The sequence below is a fragment of the Sphaerodactylus townsendi genome, linkage group LG11 (genome assembly GCF_021028975.2).
Source record: "Sphaerodactylus townsendi isolate TG3544 linkage group LG11, MPM_Stown_v2.3, whole genome shotgun sequence".
Classification (NCBI taxonomy): Eukaryota; Metazoa; Chordata; class Lepidosauria; order Squamata; family Sphaerodactylidae; genus Sphaerodactylus; species Sphaerodactylus townsendi.
The window spans coordinates 78,366,599-78,379,727 of record NC_059435.1 but is presented as its reverse complement, the minus strand read 5'-3'; the positions used below and the strand labels follow the sequence as shown (position 1 = coordinate 78,379,727).

General features: G+C 46.4%; 1 protein-coding gene across 1 annotated transcript; it reads right to left on the bottom strand.

Annotated features, from left to right (window-relative positions):
• Positions 1–5,253: 5,253 nt before the first annotated feature.
• On the bottom strand, positions 5,254–10,352 carry LOC125441148 (enkurin-like). The gene is made up of 5 exons (XM_048511499.1): positions 10,249–10,352; positions 9,669–9,820; positions 8,820–9,046; positions 7,590–7,736; positions 5,254–5,512 (listed from the first exon to the last, which is right to left on the bottom strand). Exons 1-5 carry the CDS (start codon positions 10,323–10,325, stop codon positions 5,312–5,314), a joined length of 804 nt encoding a protein of 267 aa, XP_048367456.1. The 5' UTR covers positions 10,326–10,352; the 3' UTR covers positions 5,254–5,311.
• Positions 10,353–13,129: the final 2,777 nt, after the last annotated feature.

Sequence of the window (13,129 nt, the reverse complement as noted above, 5' to 3'; positions counted from 1 at the left end):
ACTAGCCTCCAAGGTCACCCATAGCTGGCATGTGTGGGAGTGCACAGGCTGATCTGAGAATCGCCCCAGATAAGCTCTCCACACGCTCAGGCGGCAGAGCGGGGAATCCAACCTGGTTCCTCCAGATTATTAGATACACGAAGCTCTTCAACCTCCTACTGGCACATAGTGAGACATATAGTGACGCTGTAGCCATAAAGTGACTTTGGTAGTCGGGGACCCACAATGTGGCTCTCCTGGGCCGTCGTGCAAACTGCACAAGAGTTGTGGGCCATTCTTGCTGCTGAATGCAGATGCTTCCCTTTTGTGGACAGATGAGCTTGTTCAGACACACAGTATCGAGTGTGTTTCTCCCCTGCTTTTGGAACCAGTTTTCATCTGGAGATTTCAGGCCCAAGTACTCCAAAGCTATAGACTCCCTGCGGGTAAGTTCTGCAGTTGGTTGTTTTTATTAAGTTAATTTTCAGGAGGAGGGGGGCTCTGAACTGGATTGGCATAAGGGGAGAGGGGCGTCAGACTCCCCCTGAGGCAGGTTTTGGAACTGAAATGACCCTCGGGAGCTGCTGTTTGCTGTTTTTGTTTCACACACAAAAAAGTTGCATGAACCCCTCCTGCGAGGGGAAGATCTGGAGCCGAATGTCTGGTGTATTTGATGTTTCTGGTGGCCAGAATCCCATCTCATGTTGCAGAAAAGTTATTTCCGAGTTGCTGGGTAGACCTTAGAAGTGCAGGTGGGGGAGCTCAAAATGGGGGGGGGGGGGGCTGGCAGCCAGACCATTTCCAGCGTGGGCTGTGGGTTGCTCATAAACAAATACAGGCTGGGACAAGGGCAGCCATCCGTGGGATGAACTCACCAGCAAGCCTCCGTTTAGCTCCCCACAACTCCACTTAAGGGATTCTGCAAGGTGCCCCCCCCCCTTTCTCTGCACAGAGGTTTCTGCATCCCTGGCAGGAAGGAGAAAATTCCTGACTCGCTTTTGTATTTGTCAAAGTAGATGTTTGGGCTCCTCTGTGATCTGCTCATATTCTCACCTTTCTGGACAATTTGGGGTCATTGCTAAAGCTCTCCAAAAGGACTGGGCAGAGCTGGGAGAAGCACCAAAGAGGGCAACCAAGGTGCCGGGGGGGGGGGGGGGGGGCTGGAGGCTCTTCTTCCATGGGAAAGGCTGGAGAGTCTGGGTTTTTTTCCAGTTTAGAAAAGATACCACTAAGGGACGAGGAGGAGGAGAGAATAGAGCAGTGGTGGCGAACCTTTGGCACTCCAGATGTTATGGACTACAATTCCCATCAGCCCCTGCCAGCATGGCCAATTGGCCATGCTGGCAGAGCAAATGAAGTATGAAGTCCATAACATCTGGAAGTATAAAAATTCCTCCCTCTGGACTAAAATAGAGGTTTACAGACTCATGGACGGGATAAAGAGGGCCGGCAGAGAGAACGTTCCCTCCTATTCTGTACTTAACCCCTCACAAAAAAGCAGAACAGAAATAGCGCCCCCCCCCCCAGAATTATGTGGGAAACCCCACCCCCACCCCCCACAAGATCAGGAGCAGCGGATTCAGCTGCAGCTGCTGCAGCCCTGAAGGAGGCAAAAGAGCATCCCTGAGCAGCGATGCAGGAGTCTGGGAAAGAAAAGTCGGTCGGTGGGATCTGGTCGTTCGTGCAGAAGCCCCCGTCCATTGAGGATCCTCCAGGTGGTCAAGCCGGGTGGCTGATCGGCTTCCTTGACCAGAGACTGGGAGCTGGTGATCTGCACCTAGAACCGTTCCTTTCTCTGTCCAGCAGCCCACCCAGAGGCAGGAAGAGGGCAAGCCCTGGTGTGTTGCAAAGTCACCCCTAACTAACAGCTCTTGTTGTGTAGGAAGAAGCCTTCCTGTGCTCTGCTCAGGCACGGAAAAGTTGCGCTCCGCATCTCTGCCCAGTCAGGGGTACAAAGGTGACTGGCAGTGAAAACATTATAAAAACATGTCATAAAAGCAATGTGTAAACTCAAAACTTACATACACTTTAAAAGCACATAAACCAACTTAAGTACACCTTAAAAGCCCACAATTAGGTCAACTGAGTCCTTTGGGGGTAGGGCGGTTTACCAAATCAAATAAATACATAAATAAATTAAAACTGGGTAGGAAGGAGTGATCATTGAGGGAAGCCAGACAAAGCAAGACACTCAGAAGTCAATGACAGAACATAAGAACATAAGAACAAGCCAGCTGGATCAGACCAGAGTCCATCTAGTCCAGCTCTCTGCTACTCGCAGCGGCCCACCAGGTGCCTTTGGGAGCTCACCTGCAGGAGGTGAAAGCAATGGCCTTCTGCGGCTGTTGCTCCCGATCACCTGGTCTGTTAAGGCATTTGCAATCTCAAATCAAGGAGGATCAAGAACTTGGCAAAAGAGAAATATCCCGTAGGAGAGAGTTCCACAGTTCCGGTGCCTTAGACTCCTGAGCCATGCAGGACTTTAAATGTTAACCGAGCGCTTTGAATTGAGCCTTGAAGCAAACTGGGGACGCGCATAGATGGGCCCAAAGGGAAACAGTCCCTACGATTCACTCCAGTCAACATTCCGGCTGCAGCAGTTAAAGTTTCCAAACACATCTCAAGCAGCCTCAGCAATCCAATCTGGATGTTACCAACACGTGCCCCACGCAGTCGCCAGATCTTTCCTTCTCGGGAAAGGCTGCAGCTGGCTAGCCAGTCAAAGCTGGTAAAAGGCCCTCCAGCCCATACGGTAGTTGCCGCGTGCTTGCGCAGCAGTAGGGCTGGATCCAACAGCAGCCCCAGATTACGCTCCCCCTCCTTCAAGGGAAGTGCAGCCCTGCCGGAATGGGGGCATCTTAAATCCCAGGTCAGCCACTCTGCTTACTGCTTCCGTCTTGCCCGGGCAATGCTTCAGTTTATGGCTACTACTATCACAAGCCAGTAAGTCATGGTTCCCACTACACCAGGGGTAGGGAACCTGCGGCTCTCCAGATGTTCAGGAACTACAATTCCCATCAGCCCCTGCCAGCATGGCAATTGGCCATGCTGACAGGGGCTGATGGGAATTGTAGTTCCTGAACATCTGGAGAGCCGCAGGTTCCCTACCCCTGCACTACACCATAACATTCCCCTTACTCACAGGAGTATCACCAAGTGCCTCGATCTTTTGACTGCGCCCAGACAGAGACGGATCTTAGCGAGGGCAGCAAAGACTCATGTTTTCTCATCAGCCAACCCCCTCGGCTGCTTTATGTCAGCTCCACTCCAGGGTGGAGTCTGTGATCTCTGCCTGAATCCACTGGAATCAGTCAGCCACATTTTATTTGATTGCCCGAAATACAAAAAAGATAGAACCCCCCCCCCCCCCCCGCGCTTTGCAGCGTATCCAATGACAAATCTGCGGTCATTGTATCACCTAACTTGGCCTTCTTTCTCAATAGTACTGATGCTGAGATTCTTGAAGAAGTTGCAGTTTCTCTGCAAAAGAGACATAGCCATGGGCCTTTTAACACTCATTTATATTTTTAATGTTGTAAAACTATGCTCTTACACATTTTTAATATATAATATTTTGTGGAAGATATAACTTTTATTTCCTTTTGATGACTTGTTTTGCTTTTGTCAATTTATTGCCACCTCTGATTAAAGGCTCCTCCTGGTTAGATCGTAAATAACTTCTTAATTTATGCCTAATAAAAGTTATTGCATTGTACATAGTTGTGTGCTTCAGTTTATTAGCCTGCACCCACCCCAGAACTGCCTCCGGGCGCTGGCTCAGGGTCTCCACAGCCTTCTTGGGTCAGCTGGAAGTACAAGGAAGAGCTGAGTGTCACCTGTGGGGGGAGGCAGGGAGGGAGCAACAAAACCCAAGGAGCACTCAACACAGTAGCGACCTCCTTCGTTTTCCCTGCAAAGGGCCTATGGCCTGCTGCACAGTAGTCACTCCTTCACAGTGAAACCAATCAGAGACTATTTGACAAAAAGTTGTATTTTAGGACCCATGCCACCCCCTCTCTTGCAGATGTATGGGGCCAGAAAGGGCAAAGGTCATGCAAGCAGGGGGGTCTGTCTCAAGGTTCCCTGTTGGTATCCTCACACTGCACAGCTGAAAGGCATCTCGTACAACTGGACAAACCAGCACCCTGGGACAGTCTCACCCTGGGGCTGCCTATGTAGCATCCAAGTCTGATGGATCCAAGCAATTTTATCCACAAAAATACTTAGAAAAAGTATGGCAGCAGCTGGCCACTGAGCACTCCAGCTCCTTGTGCAGTCCAGATCCCAAGAGGATCTCTTTTTTACTTCTTCCCCATCTTTAGGAATAATCCAGGGCACTGCTAAGGGCCCAAGAGTCATTTGAATTCAAGGCCCAACCAAGGCAGAGTTGACTGTTTTGCTTTTGTTTTACCTGTGTGTGTTTAAATTGTATTTTAAATTAACATTGTAAGCCATTTTTGGTTCTTTTAGGGGAGAAAAGTGGTGAACAAATATACAAAGCAGATCTGTACAAAGACAGATGTAATTCTGTCCTGGGGGCGGGCGGGCGGGCGGGGTGGGTTCCCAGCTGTCTGTCTGTCAAATTCTCTTTTGCCTTTTTCATCACAATGTTGTGTTCTGTTTTGGGCATCATCATGCATGAAAAATAGCAGACGGATGCTAAATAAATGGACAGTGTCCAAATAACACATGTGAAAATTTATTTGAGGGAAAATGTACAGAACGTTAGGCACATTTAAAAAAACTTTACAACTGAACAGCTTGGGTGGGGGTGCATTTCTTCTGAGCAAGGGTGGCCCAGCTTGAGGGGCCCCCATACTCTCAGGAGGCACAACCAGGAGTAGAACAGATCACAGGACCAAACACAATAGTTAGTCAACTCACAAAATTTAGTAAACTCACAAATTAGTAAACTCAAATTAAATTAGTAAACTCACAAAATACCCAAAATGCTCACAGAAAACTCACAGAATACAATAATTCTTATTGTATTGTTAAATAAATGGTTATTTTTCTTTTCCTTCTTGGAAATGGCTTCATTTTTCCACTTGGGTGAAGCACGAGCCATTCAAAATTAAGTACTCAGGTCTCATTGCTTCCAATAAGAGCAGGGGTCTGCAACCTGCGGCTCTCCAGATGTTCATGGACTACAATTCCCATCAGCCGTTGCCAGCATGGCCAATTGGCCATGCTGGCAGGGGCTGATGGGAATTGTAGTCCATGAACATCTGGAGAGCCGCAGGTTGCAGACCCCTGAATAAGAGGAATGCAGGAGCAGCTTCACTCTCTCTTTGGACACAGAAGGACGGGGAAGTGCTTCATTCTGTCTGGATCACGGCCAGTATCTCGGACAAGGGTCCTGATGGCCGTCTATGTAGATGACTTTGTGTTTCTCCAGGGTGCCGATGTCGTGCTCCAGCTGCTTCATCTGCGTCTCCAGCTTCTCCCGGTGAAGCTTCCTGGGGATCGTGTCCACGGACACAGACATGCTCTGGAAGGCCTGGTTGATCTCCTCCCAGTTCCTCCTGAGGCCCTGGTCCAGGGGCATGAAGAAAGGAAATGTTTAGTTCATTCCTGGGAGGCCTGCAGCAGCACCAGCAGCAGGCAAGTTTTACCACACGGTGACGCAAGAAAATGTTAAGACAGCTGATGAAGGCTGCTGTGAAGACAAAATGAAGGAGAGAAAAGATATATACAGCGGAACCTTGGTTTTCGTTGACTTCGGTTTTCGCCGGTTTCAGTTTTCGGTGATTTTTTCCGTGAAAAATTTGTCTCGGTTTTCGTCGGTGTGCTCTCCGGGCTCTGTGATCTTGCGTGCTCTCGTCGGCCATGTGACCTCGTAATTTCCTGCTCAGTGTCTCGTCGTGTTTCGAAATTTTTCTCTCTTTCTCACAATACTAGAACCAGGGGGCATCCATTGAAAATGCTGGGGGGAAGAATTAGGACTAATAAAAGGAAACACTTATTCACATAACGTGTGATTGGTGTGTGGAATATGCTGCCACAGGAGGTGGTGATGGCCACTAACCTGGATAGCTTTAAAAAGGGCTTGGACAGATTGATGGAGGAGAAGTCAATCTATGGCTACCAAGCTTGATCCTCCTTGATCTGAGGTTGCAAATGCCTTAGCAGTCCAGGTGCTCGGGAGCAACAGCCGCAGAAGGCCATTGCTTTCACATCCTGCATGTGAGCTCCCCAAGGCACCTGGTGGGCCACTGCGAGTAGCAGAGAGCTGGACTAGATGGGCTCTGGTCTGATCCAGCTGGTTTGTTCTTATGTTCTTATGTGTGAGCACCCAGAGCCTGCTTGTGCACAGTTGCAAGGTTGTTTTGCAGATTTTAAAGGCAAGTGGTTTATTTTGTGCAATGTAGGCTTTCTTCACTGGTTTGTGAAGATAATCCAGTGCCTGTTTGTTATTGTTTTCAGTATTAAACACCATGTTTATTCACTATAAATGTGTTTTGGGTATGTATTTTGGAGTGTCTAGAATGAATTAATTGGATTTACATTGATTCCTATGCAAATGTTTGCCTCAGTTTTCGTCGGTTTCGGTTTTCATCGATTTTTTTCGGACGGATTACCAACAAAAACCAAGGTTCCACTGTAAACTGTTTTAGGTATAGATGAAACAAACATCAATTAACAAAATTAATAAAAACACATCTGATGGGGGCTTTAAATGAGTCCCAAATTGCTGGCCATGCAACATCCAGAGCAACACTATTCACAAAATCCACTCACATTTGATGTATTATTTATTCATTTAAAACTTTTGTATGCTGGCTTTCCACCCAGTTTAGGGTCCCCAAGTCAGCAAACAAAGCCAGGCAGACCCACGCTCTGCAGCAGCCAATTCCCTATTTTCCTTTGTTGAAAAGGAATGCCACCTACATTCTAAGATAAAACTACGTCCACTTGGCATGCATGCGTGCATCATAACTTCAAAACTAACTCTATTACTGGTGGAGAGACAGAAAAAAATATTCTTGAATATGACATGTGGAGGCAAGTGGAATATATAATCTCCATTCATCTCATAACCGAGACTATGATTTTAGAAAGTTTTTAGAGAGAAGTCTTCAATTAACAAATTAATTGTTAATTGTCCAGTTCAGATCCCATAATTCCGTTAAAATCATCCTCTGATTGTGATTGCTTCCTTGTGATTGATGTGGCCTGTAATCATGAACAAATCCATACATGCCATTACATATCAAACACTTTAACGTCAAATATCTGCCTTCATGAGCTCTCTCAAACCCAACCACATTTATCACATCATCACACAAATAATGTTGCACCCGCTGACCTCATAAAATTGACCCAAATTCCTTCATTCTAAACATGTGTTATTTCCCTGTCTGTTTTATGTGCATTTCTGGTAAGAAAAGAACATACTTCTTTTGCAGCCGCCAGGCACCCTTCTCTCCTCCCACAGCGGCAGTTTTTATGACCGACTGTCACTGTCGGATGCTTGAAGCCAGAAGCACTTCCTGCCTCATCCTGCAGGCTCTCATTCCAGACTCCCACCCTATGATAGCTGCCTGTCCTGAGTGCACAGCGTGGAGAGGACAGCTCTTGGCACCGTGCAATTTAAACAGACCCCGTACCGCTAGAACATTCTCCCTTTCTTCTCGGGAAACACGCTTGGGGGCTTTTTGTCTGAGGGTCGCCTTGATGTAATTGTCAGACTCTTCCTTGGCCATCTCTGCTGCCTTGTTTCGCCTCACGAGGTATCTGGGGACAGCACCAAAATCCTGTAAAGAAAAAAGAACCCTGCATACGTTCACAACGTTTGCGTTTATGCCTCAGGGCTCGAACTGCACCCTGTGAAAAATTCTCATTTTGGTATTATAACAAATACTACATATTATAATGGCTATTGTGTGTGCAGGTGTCTAGAGTGCTGGCAAGGCGCTGCCCACTTAGCAGAGGTTTTCAAGTCCAGAGACTTTCGGAGGTGGTTTGCAATCAGCTGCCTGCTTGGCCTCCTTTGGGAGGTCTCCCATGCACATACTGGCCAGGGTCAGGGCTGAGAGTGTGTGACCGGCCCAAGGTCACCCAGCAAATTCCCACACCACAAGTGGGGATTCAAACCTGCGTTTCTCAAATCCTAGTCCGACACCTGAACCTCTACACACCAGGCTGACCCTCTAATGAGCACTATAACAAATATTATCAATTGTTAATACTAAGCAAAAAATTAACCGGATGCAAGTGGATCCAGCCCTGTTTTATTGAACATGGCATTTGTGCTTATTTCAAGCATTTTTATCCCAAACTTGCAGGGTTCCCCCCTCCTCCACTTCATCCTTACAAGAATCCTGTGAGGTGGGCTAGGTTGAAGGATATCTGGGCCAAGACTGCATTAGTAAGTTTCATGGTACATAAATGGGATTGACCGCTGGTCGCCTCAGTCCAATCCAGCACTCTAATCACAGTGTCTTTTTCTGTCCATGTTTGTCAACTCTGTGAGCCTCCAGCAGGCAATATATCTGTTAATAAATATATTAATGCAAGTTGTCTGCCTGCTGCGATCCTAGGCCAAGTTGCCACCGAAGCAAGTTCTGTGGAAAGAGGGTAGGAGCTTGAAGGCTTAGCTCAAGGGCGTCCAACTCTGGCACCCCAGATGTTCATGGACTATGATTCCCATCAGCCCCTGCCAGCATGGCCAATTGGAATCATAGTCCGTGATGGGAATCGTAGTCCATGAATATCTGGGGCGCCAGAGTTGGACGCCCCTGGCTTAGCGGGTCAATCAGCAGGGTTTCATTTTAATTCGGAGGATACATTTTCATTCTGCTGCCACTTTTCCCACCTCAGTCAACAACGAAGCGCACCTGTTTCTTGAGGTATTTCTGAACGAGCCCTGAATCGTCGATGAGGAATCTGTCCCCCTTTCGCACATCGATGCAGGCCCGGGTGGGCTTCTTGGCTACCTGCACGATGGCCTGGGCGGCATTTGCCGCAATGAAATCCTTCTTGCTTTGAATGCCCATGAGGGGGTGGTCTGTTCTTTGGGGCACGCTCAACACAGGTGTTTTCTTGCTGCCTTGAGGTTTCTTTCCTGTTTAAAATGTCCCAGTGAAAGTCTTATAATGCAAGTCTCCCAGAAAGATTACACACAGAAAAAAAATACAAAAAGCTCACCTTGGCAGGGTGTGGTGTGACAACCACCTGTCCCCCTCCCCCGATCCTCATATCCCCTGAGATCTTCTGCTGCTGCCTGCCAGCCCAGTCGACTATGCAAGAACTTTTTCAAAAGCACACTTCATTCTATAGAAACCAGAAGTCCCAGTGCTGTTCTCAGGAACGCTCGTGAGCAGCCTTTGGGGTGAGAGCCGGGATGGAAGTAATTTAAGTGGACAAGTGAAAGAGGGAGCCACCATGAGCACTGGCACGTGGATCAGAGGTGGCTCAGGCCTCCCCATAGGAGGTGAAAAAGGGACCACAGGTTTTGGCTACAGACAGACACGTTGACAATAAGGCAAACAATAAGAGAACAGGAGGAGCAGACGGCCAAAAGCATTCAGACGACCGACTCTCTGAAGACGCCCTTTCCTTCAGGTGAGCTCATCCTGGCCACCTGGAGGTGAGTCGTCCTGCCAAAAGACCTCCAGGCCCCACGTGGGAATTGGCAACCCTTCAAGCAGAGCAAAAAGGGGAGCAAAGGCTGCATGAACACCTACTTCGCTTGGGCAGCTTTGGCGTCTTCGAATATTTCTGCAGAAAGTCCTTTGGAGTGGGTAGTTGGAGCTTTGGCACACCCATCGTTTTGCCCGAGGCTTTAGTCTGCCCCCAGAATTCCCTTTTCACAGAGCGTCTGAATGTGGATGTGTACCTTTTGTGCAAAGAAGACACAGAAACAGAATTAGAACCCAGTTCCTCTGGTCTTTCCCTCCTAGACATGACAGCAGAGCATGATGATCCCAGTCATACGGATGTCTGGGGAAGTCGGGCTTGGGGCTTCTTAGCAGACGGTGACAGGAAAATATTACCCTCTGCAATGCAAAACAGTAATTGCTAATATGACATTTCAAGTGACCGCCAGTATGATACAGCAAGTAGAGCACTGGGCTCGCACCAGGAAGGCGCGGGTGCAAATCCTCACTTGGCCGCAAAGTTCATTGGGTAACCTGAGACCCAGTCTACTTCACAGGGGTGTTGCATAGATCAAAACAGATGAAGGGAGAACCAGTTAGGAAAGCCCCCTTGAGGTGTCTGGCGGAATGGCAGGATGATGCTGAGGTGGGTGGGTGGGCTTCATACCTAGGGGGCAGGTAGGGCTCTTTTTCTTCCACAGGGAGAAGATTGTAAATGGTCTCTTCCAGGGACGTCGCTGACATCTTCCAAGAGACAAGAGCCCTGCAGGGAACAGTTAAGGTGAGCTCTGAGGTGCCCCTTTGCAGGCTGCTGTGGCAGTTGGGATTCTGAAGGGAGGTGGGCGGGACTTGGGGGTGCAGAGGCCTCGCCCATTGGCTCACCAGGAGCCAACCCAACAGGGAGGGGCTGGTCTGTCTCATTGCTTTCAACACTTTTCCATATCCAACTGGATCTTACTAATATGTCCGAAAAGTCTAGAGCGTTTTTCAAATATGTGGGAATCTTTGAAATGAAAGGTTTTTTAATATGTATCTCAGTACATGGCCAGGGGTTCAAAAGTAGACCCACATCCAGATATAACCGGAAGTTCATTTTTATGAATTTTAGGTAAAAGATAGAATTGTGGGACTTTATTTTCTGTTTGATTTAAAAATTCATATGTGCGTCTGGATAAATGCCCAACGAGGAATCCCTCATCTAAAATCCTTATGATCTCTCTCTTAATGTTGATGGTAGAATCTCCTCAAATTTCCCTACAACGTGCTTTCAAGGGTCTCCAGAAGTCCCACTCATTAGATGTCTAGAAACAGATGCAGATTTCTCTCTCTCTGTCTCTGTCTCTCTCAAACACACACACACACACCTTTATCATAACGTGTCATCACAATAGAACTTCTTCAATTGGTCATTAATTGATTTTGGAGTGACACAAACCCAACCCCCCCCCCCTTATTTATATTTAATTGCTGCAATATAGTTGCAGGTAGACACTGACTTCATCTTGTAAACCAGTAACTCGTCAGCTTTTGTATAAAACAAACCAACATAAATTTAGTTTGCCATGGAAGTAATTTGTTAATTTCACATCTGAGTTCCACTGTGTTATTCTATTCCTCCCAACCCACAGCAAAATTAAAATTAAAACTGATTGTGGCACCCAGAAGTTCAGTTTCCAGTTGATTCGGCTGTTCAACACATTGACATTTTCTGTGAGAGCTGTTAAATGCAATACCAAAGCCAAGGTTTGCTTTAAGTCCTCTGCAGAACCAGTGGGGTGGGGGTGGGCGGTTGCTTGGAAGTAGCAGATTTTACTTAACTTATATCTCTCGACTCGCTTTTCCCGCTATCTAGTTCAGAATCCTACAACTTGTTAAAACAAAAATTGTTGGAAAGCGAATGGATTAATTTATTTAGGGCTGCTATGAAAACTTGTTCACCCTTACATCTTTCAATACCCCTATATCAAAACAGGATGGCTCCCTATTTGTATTTTTTGACTAATCCAATGCAGAGAAGAGCCCTCACACTTGCTCGCTTCAATGTTTTCCCCTCCGCTTTATTGCGTGGTAGATTTAACAACTTGGAAATGAGCGAAAGGGTATGCTCATGTGGTGAACAACAAATTGAAACATTGGCACATCAACTGCTTTGCTGCCCTAAATCTGCTAAAATCAGATCAAAATATTCCAACATTCTTTCTAGGATACCTAGTGAAATGGAAGAATCAGGTAGACTTCCTTTCCTTCTGGACAATTCTGACAATCAAACTTGTGAATTGGTTGCACAATTTTTACTGGAGGTGATGCACAATCAATAATTTATATTTTATCTTAAACCTTTGTATTTGTATACCTTTTATCTTAAACCTTTGTATTTGTATACTTTTTATCTCAGGTTTTTTATTGTGTTATGATTATGGTTATGCCAAATAAAGGCTTATTATTATTATTAACGTATGATTCACGCTGAGCAGACAACAGGAAACGATGCAAAAAAAAATCCAAAACTGAACAAGCAAAATCCCATCCAAGAGACTCACTCGTGTCTCCAGTACGATCAACCTTCCCAACTGCCGGCTCAGTTTGCGCCAAGATTCCACGGGCCCCGAGGACTGGTTATTAGCACAGGCTGCGTGCTGGAAGAAAAACAGCCATTTCCTTCCCCCCCACACACTTTAATCATCCAGTAGCATGCAAAGGGGAAGTAGCGGGGTTGCGGGCAGCCCAATTTTGGGGACACTGAGGTGGAGGCAGCTGGCTGCTGGTGCAGCAGGGGCATCCCTGGACTTTTCCTGGACTATAGGTGTGAGCGCAGAAGAAGAAGAAAGAATCAGTAAGTTAAAAGAAAGTGTGAGTAAGTTAAAAGACAGTGTGTGCAAGAGAGAAAATATATGAAAGGAAAAAGGATTTTGGATTCATAAAAGGAAAGACAAACTTTTCTTTCCCTCCATTATTTTTTTCTTATAATGGAGAGATGGCAACCACAGAAGCTGCTAACCTTCAAAAGAAAATCACATGCAAGCCTTTAAACCTATTCTTTCCATAAACCTATTCTCACTAATAATGTTAACCTAGCCAGATAACCCAAAGGTGCCCCTGCTCAAAGTCATGTTAAAAGTGTAGACAGCACTGATTTGTAGATCCTGTGTACCAAGAGATACTTTTAGCTAGTTGCCCTTTCAATAAACAATATGAGAATGTTTTAAACTTTGTGTGAGAAACAGGCAACTTTGAAACATTATATTAAGGAGAACAAGGGTCTTGTCTGTAACATCAAGGAGTGTGGTAATGCTGATTCTCCAATAAGGATGCTGGGACAAGCCCAAAGGCTGTGTGGGGAACTGGGAAAATCTCCAATCTTTTGTATGATTGATTGATGATGAAGGGCACTGGGGTATTCTTTTGCTCATTTTAATGTAACTTGTCATTAATACTATAAAAGTAAGAACGCACTGCCATTTTGGGGTTGCTCCCCTGATCTTGCCTTTTTGCCCGAGTTGGCTAAATAAAGTTAAAAAGCTTTATTTCATTTTGACTCAAGCCTTTTT

Excerpts from the sequence above, each read along its gene's own strand:
- LOC125441148 (XM_048511499.1), bottom strand. The coding sequence starts at position 10,325 with ATGTCAGCGACGTCCCTGGAAGAGACCATTTACAATCTTCTCCCTGTG. Across the intron at positions 9,821-10,248 it reads GAGCCCTACCTGCCCCCTAG|GTACACATCCACATTCAGAC; the intron begins GTATGAAGCCCA and ends TTTGCACAAAAG. Across the intron at positions 9,047-9,668 it reads GCCAAAGCTGCCCAAGCGAA|GAAAGAAACCTCAAGGCAGC; the intron begins GTAGGTGTTCAT and ends CATTTTAAACAG.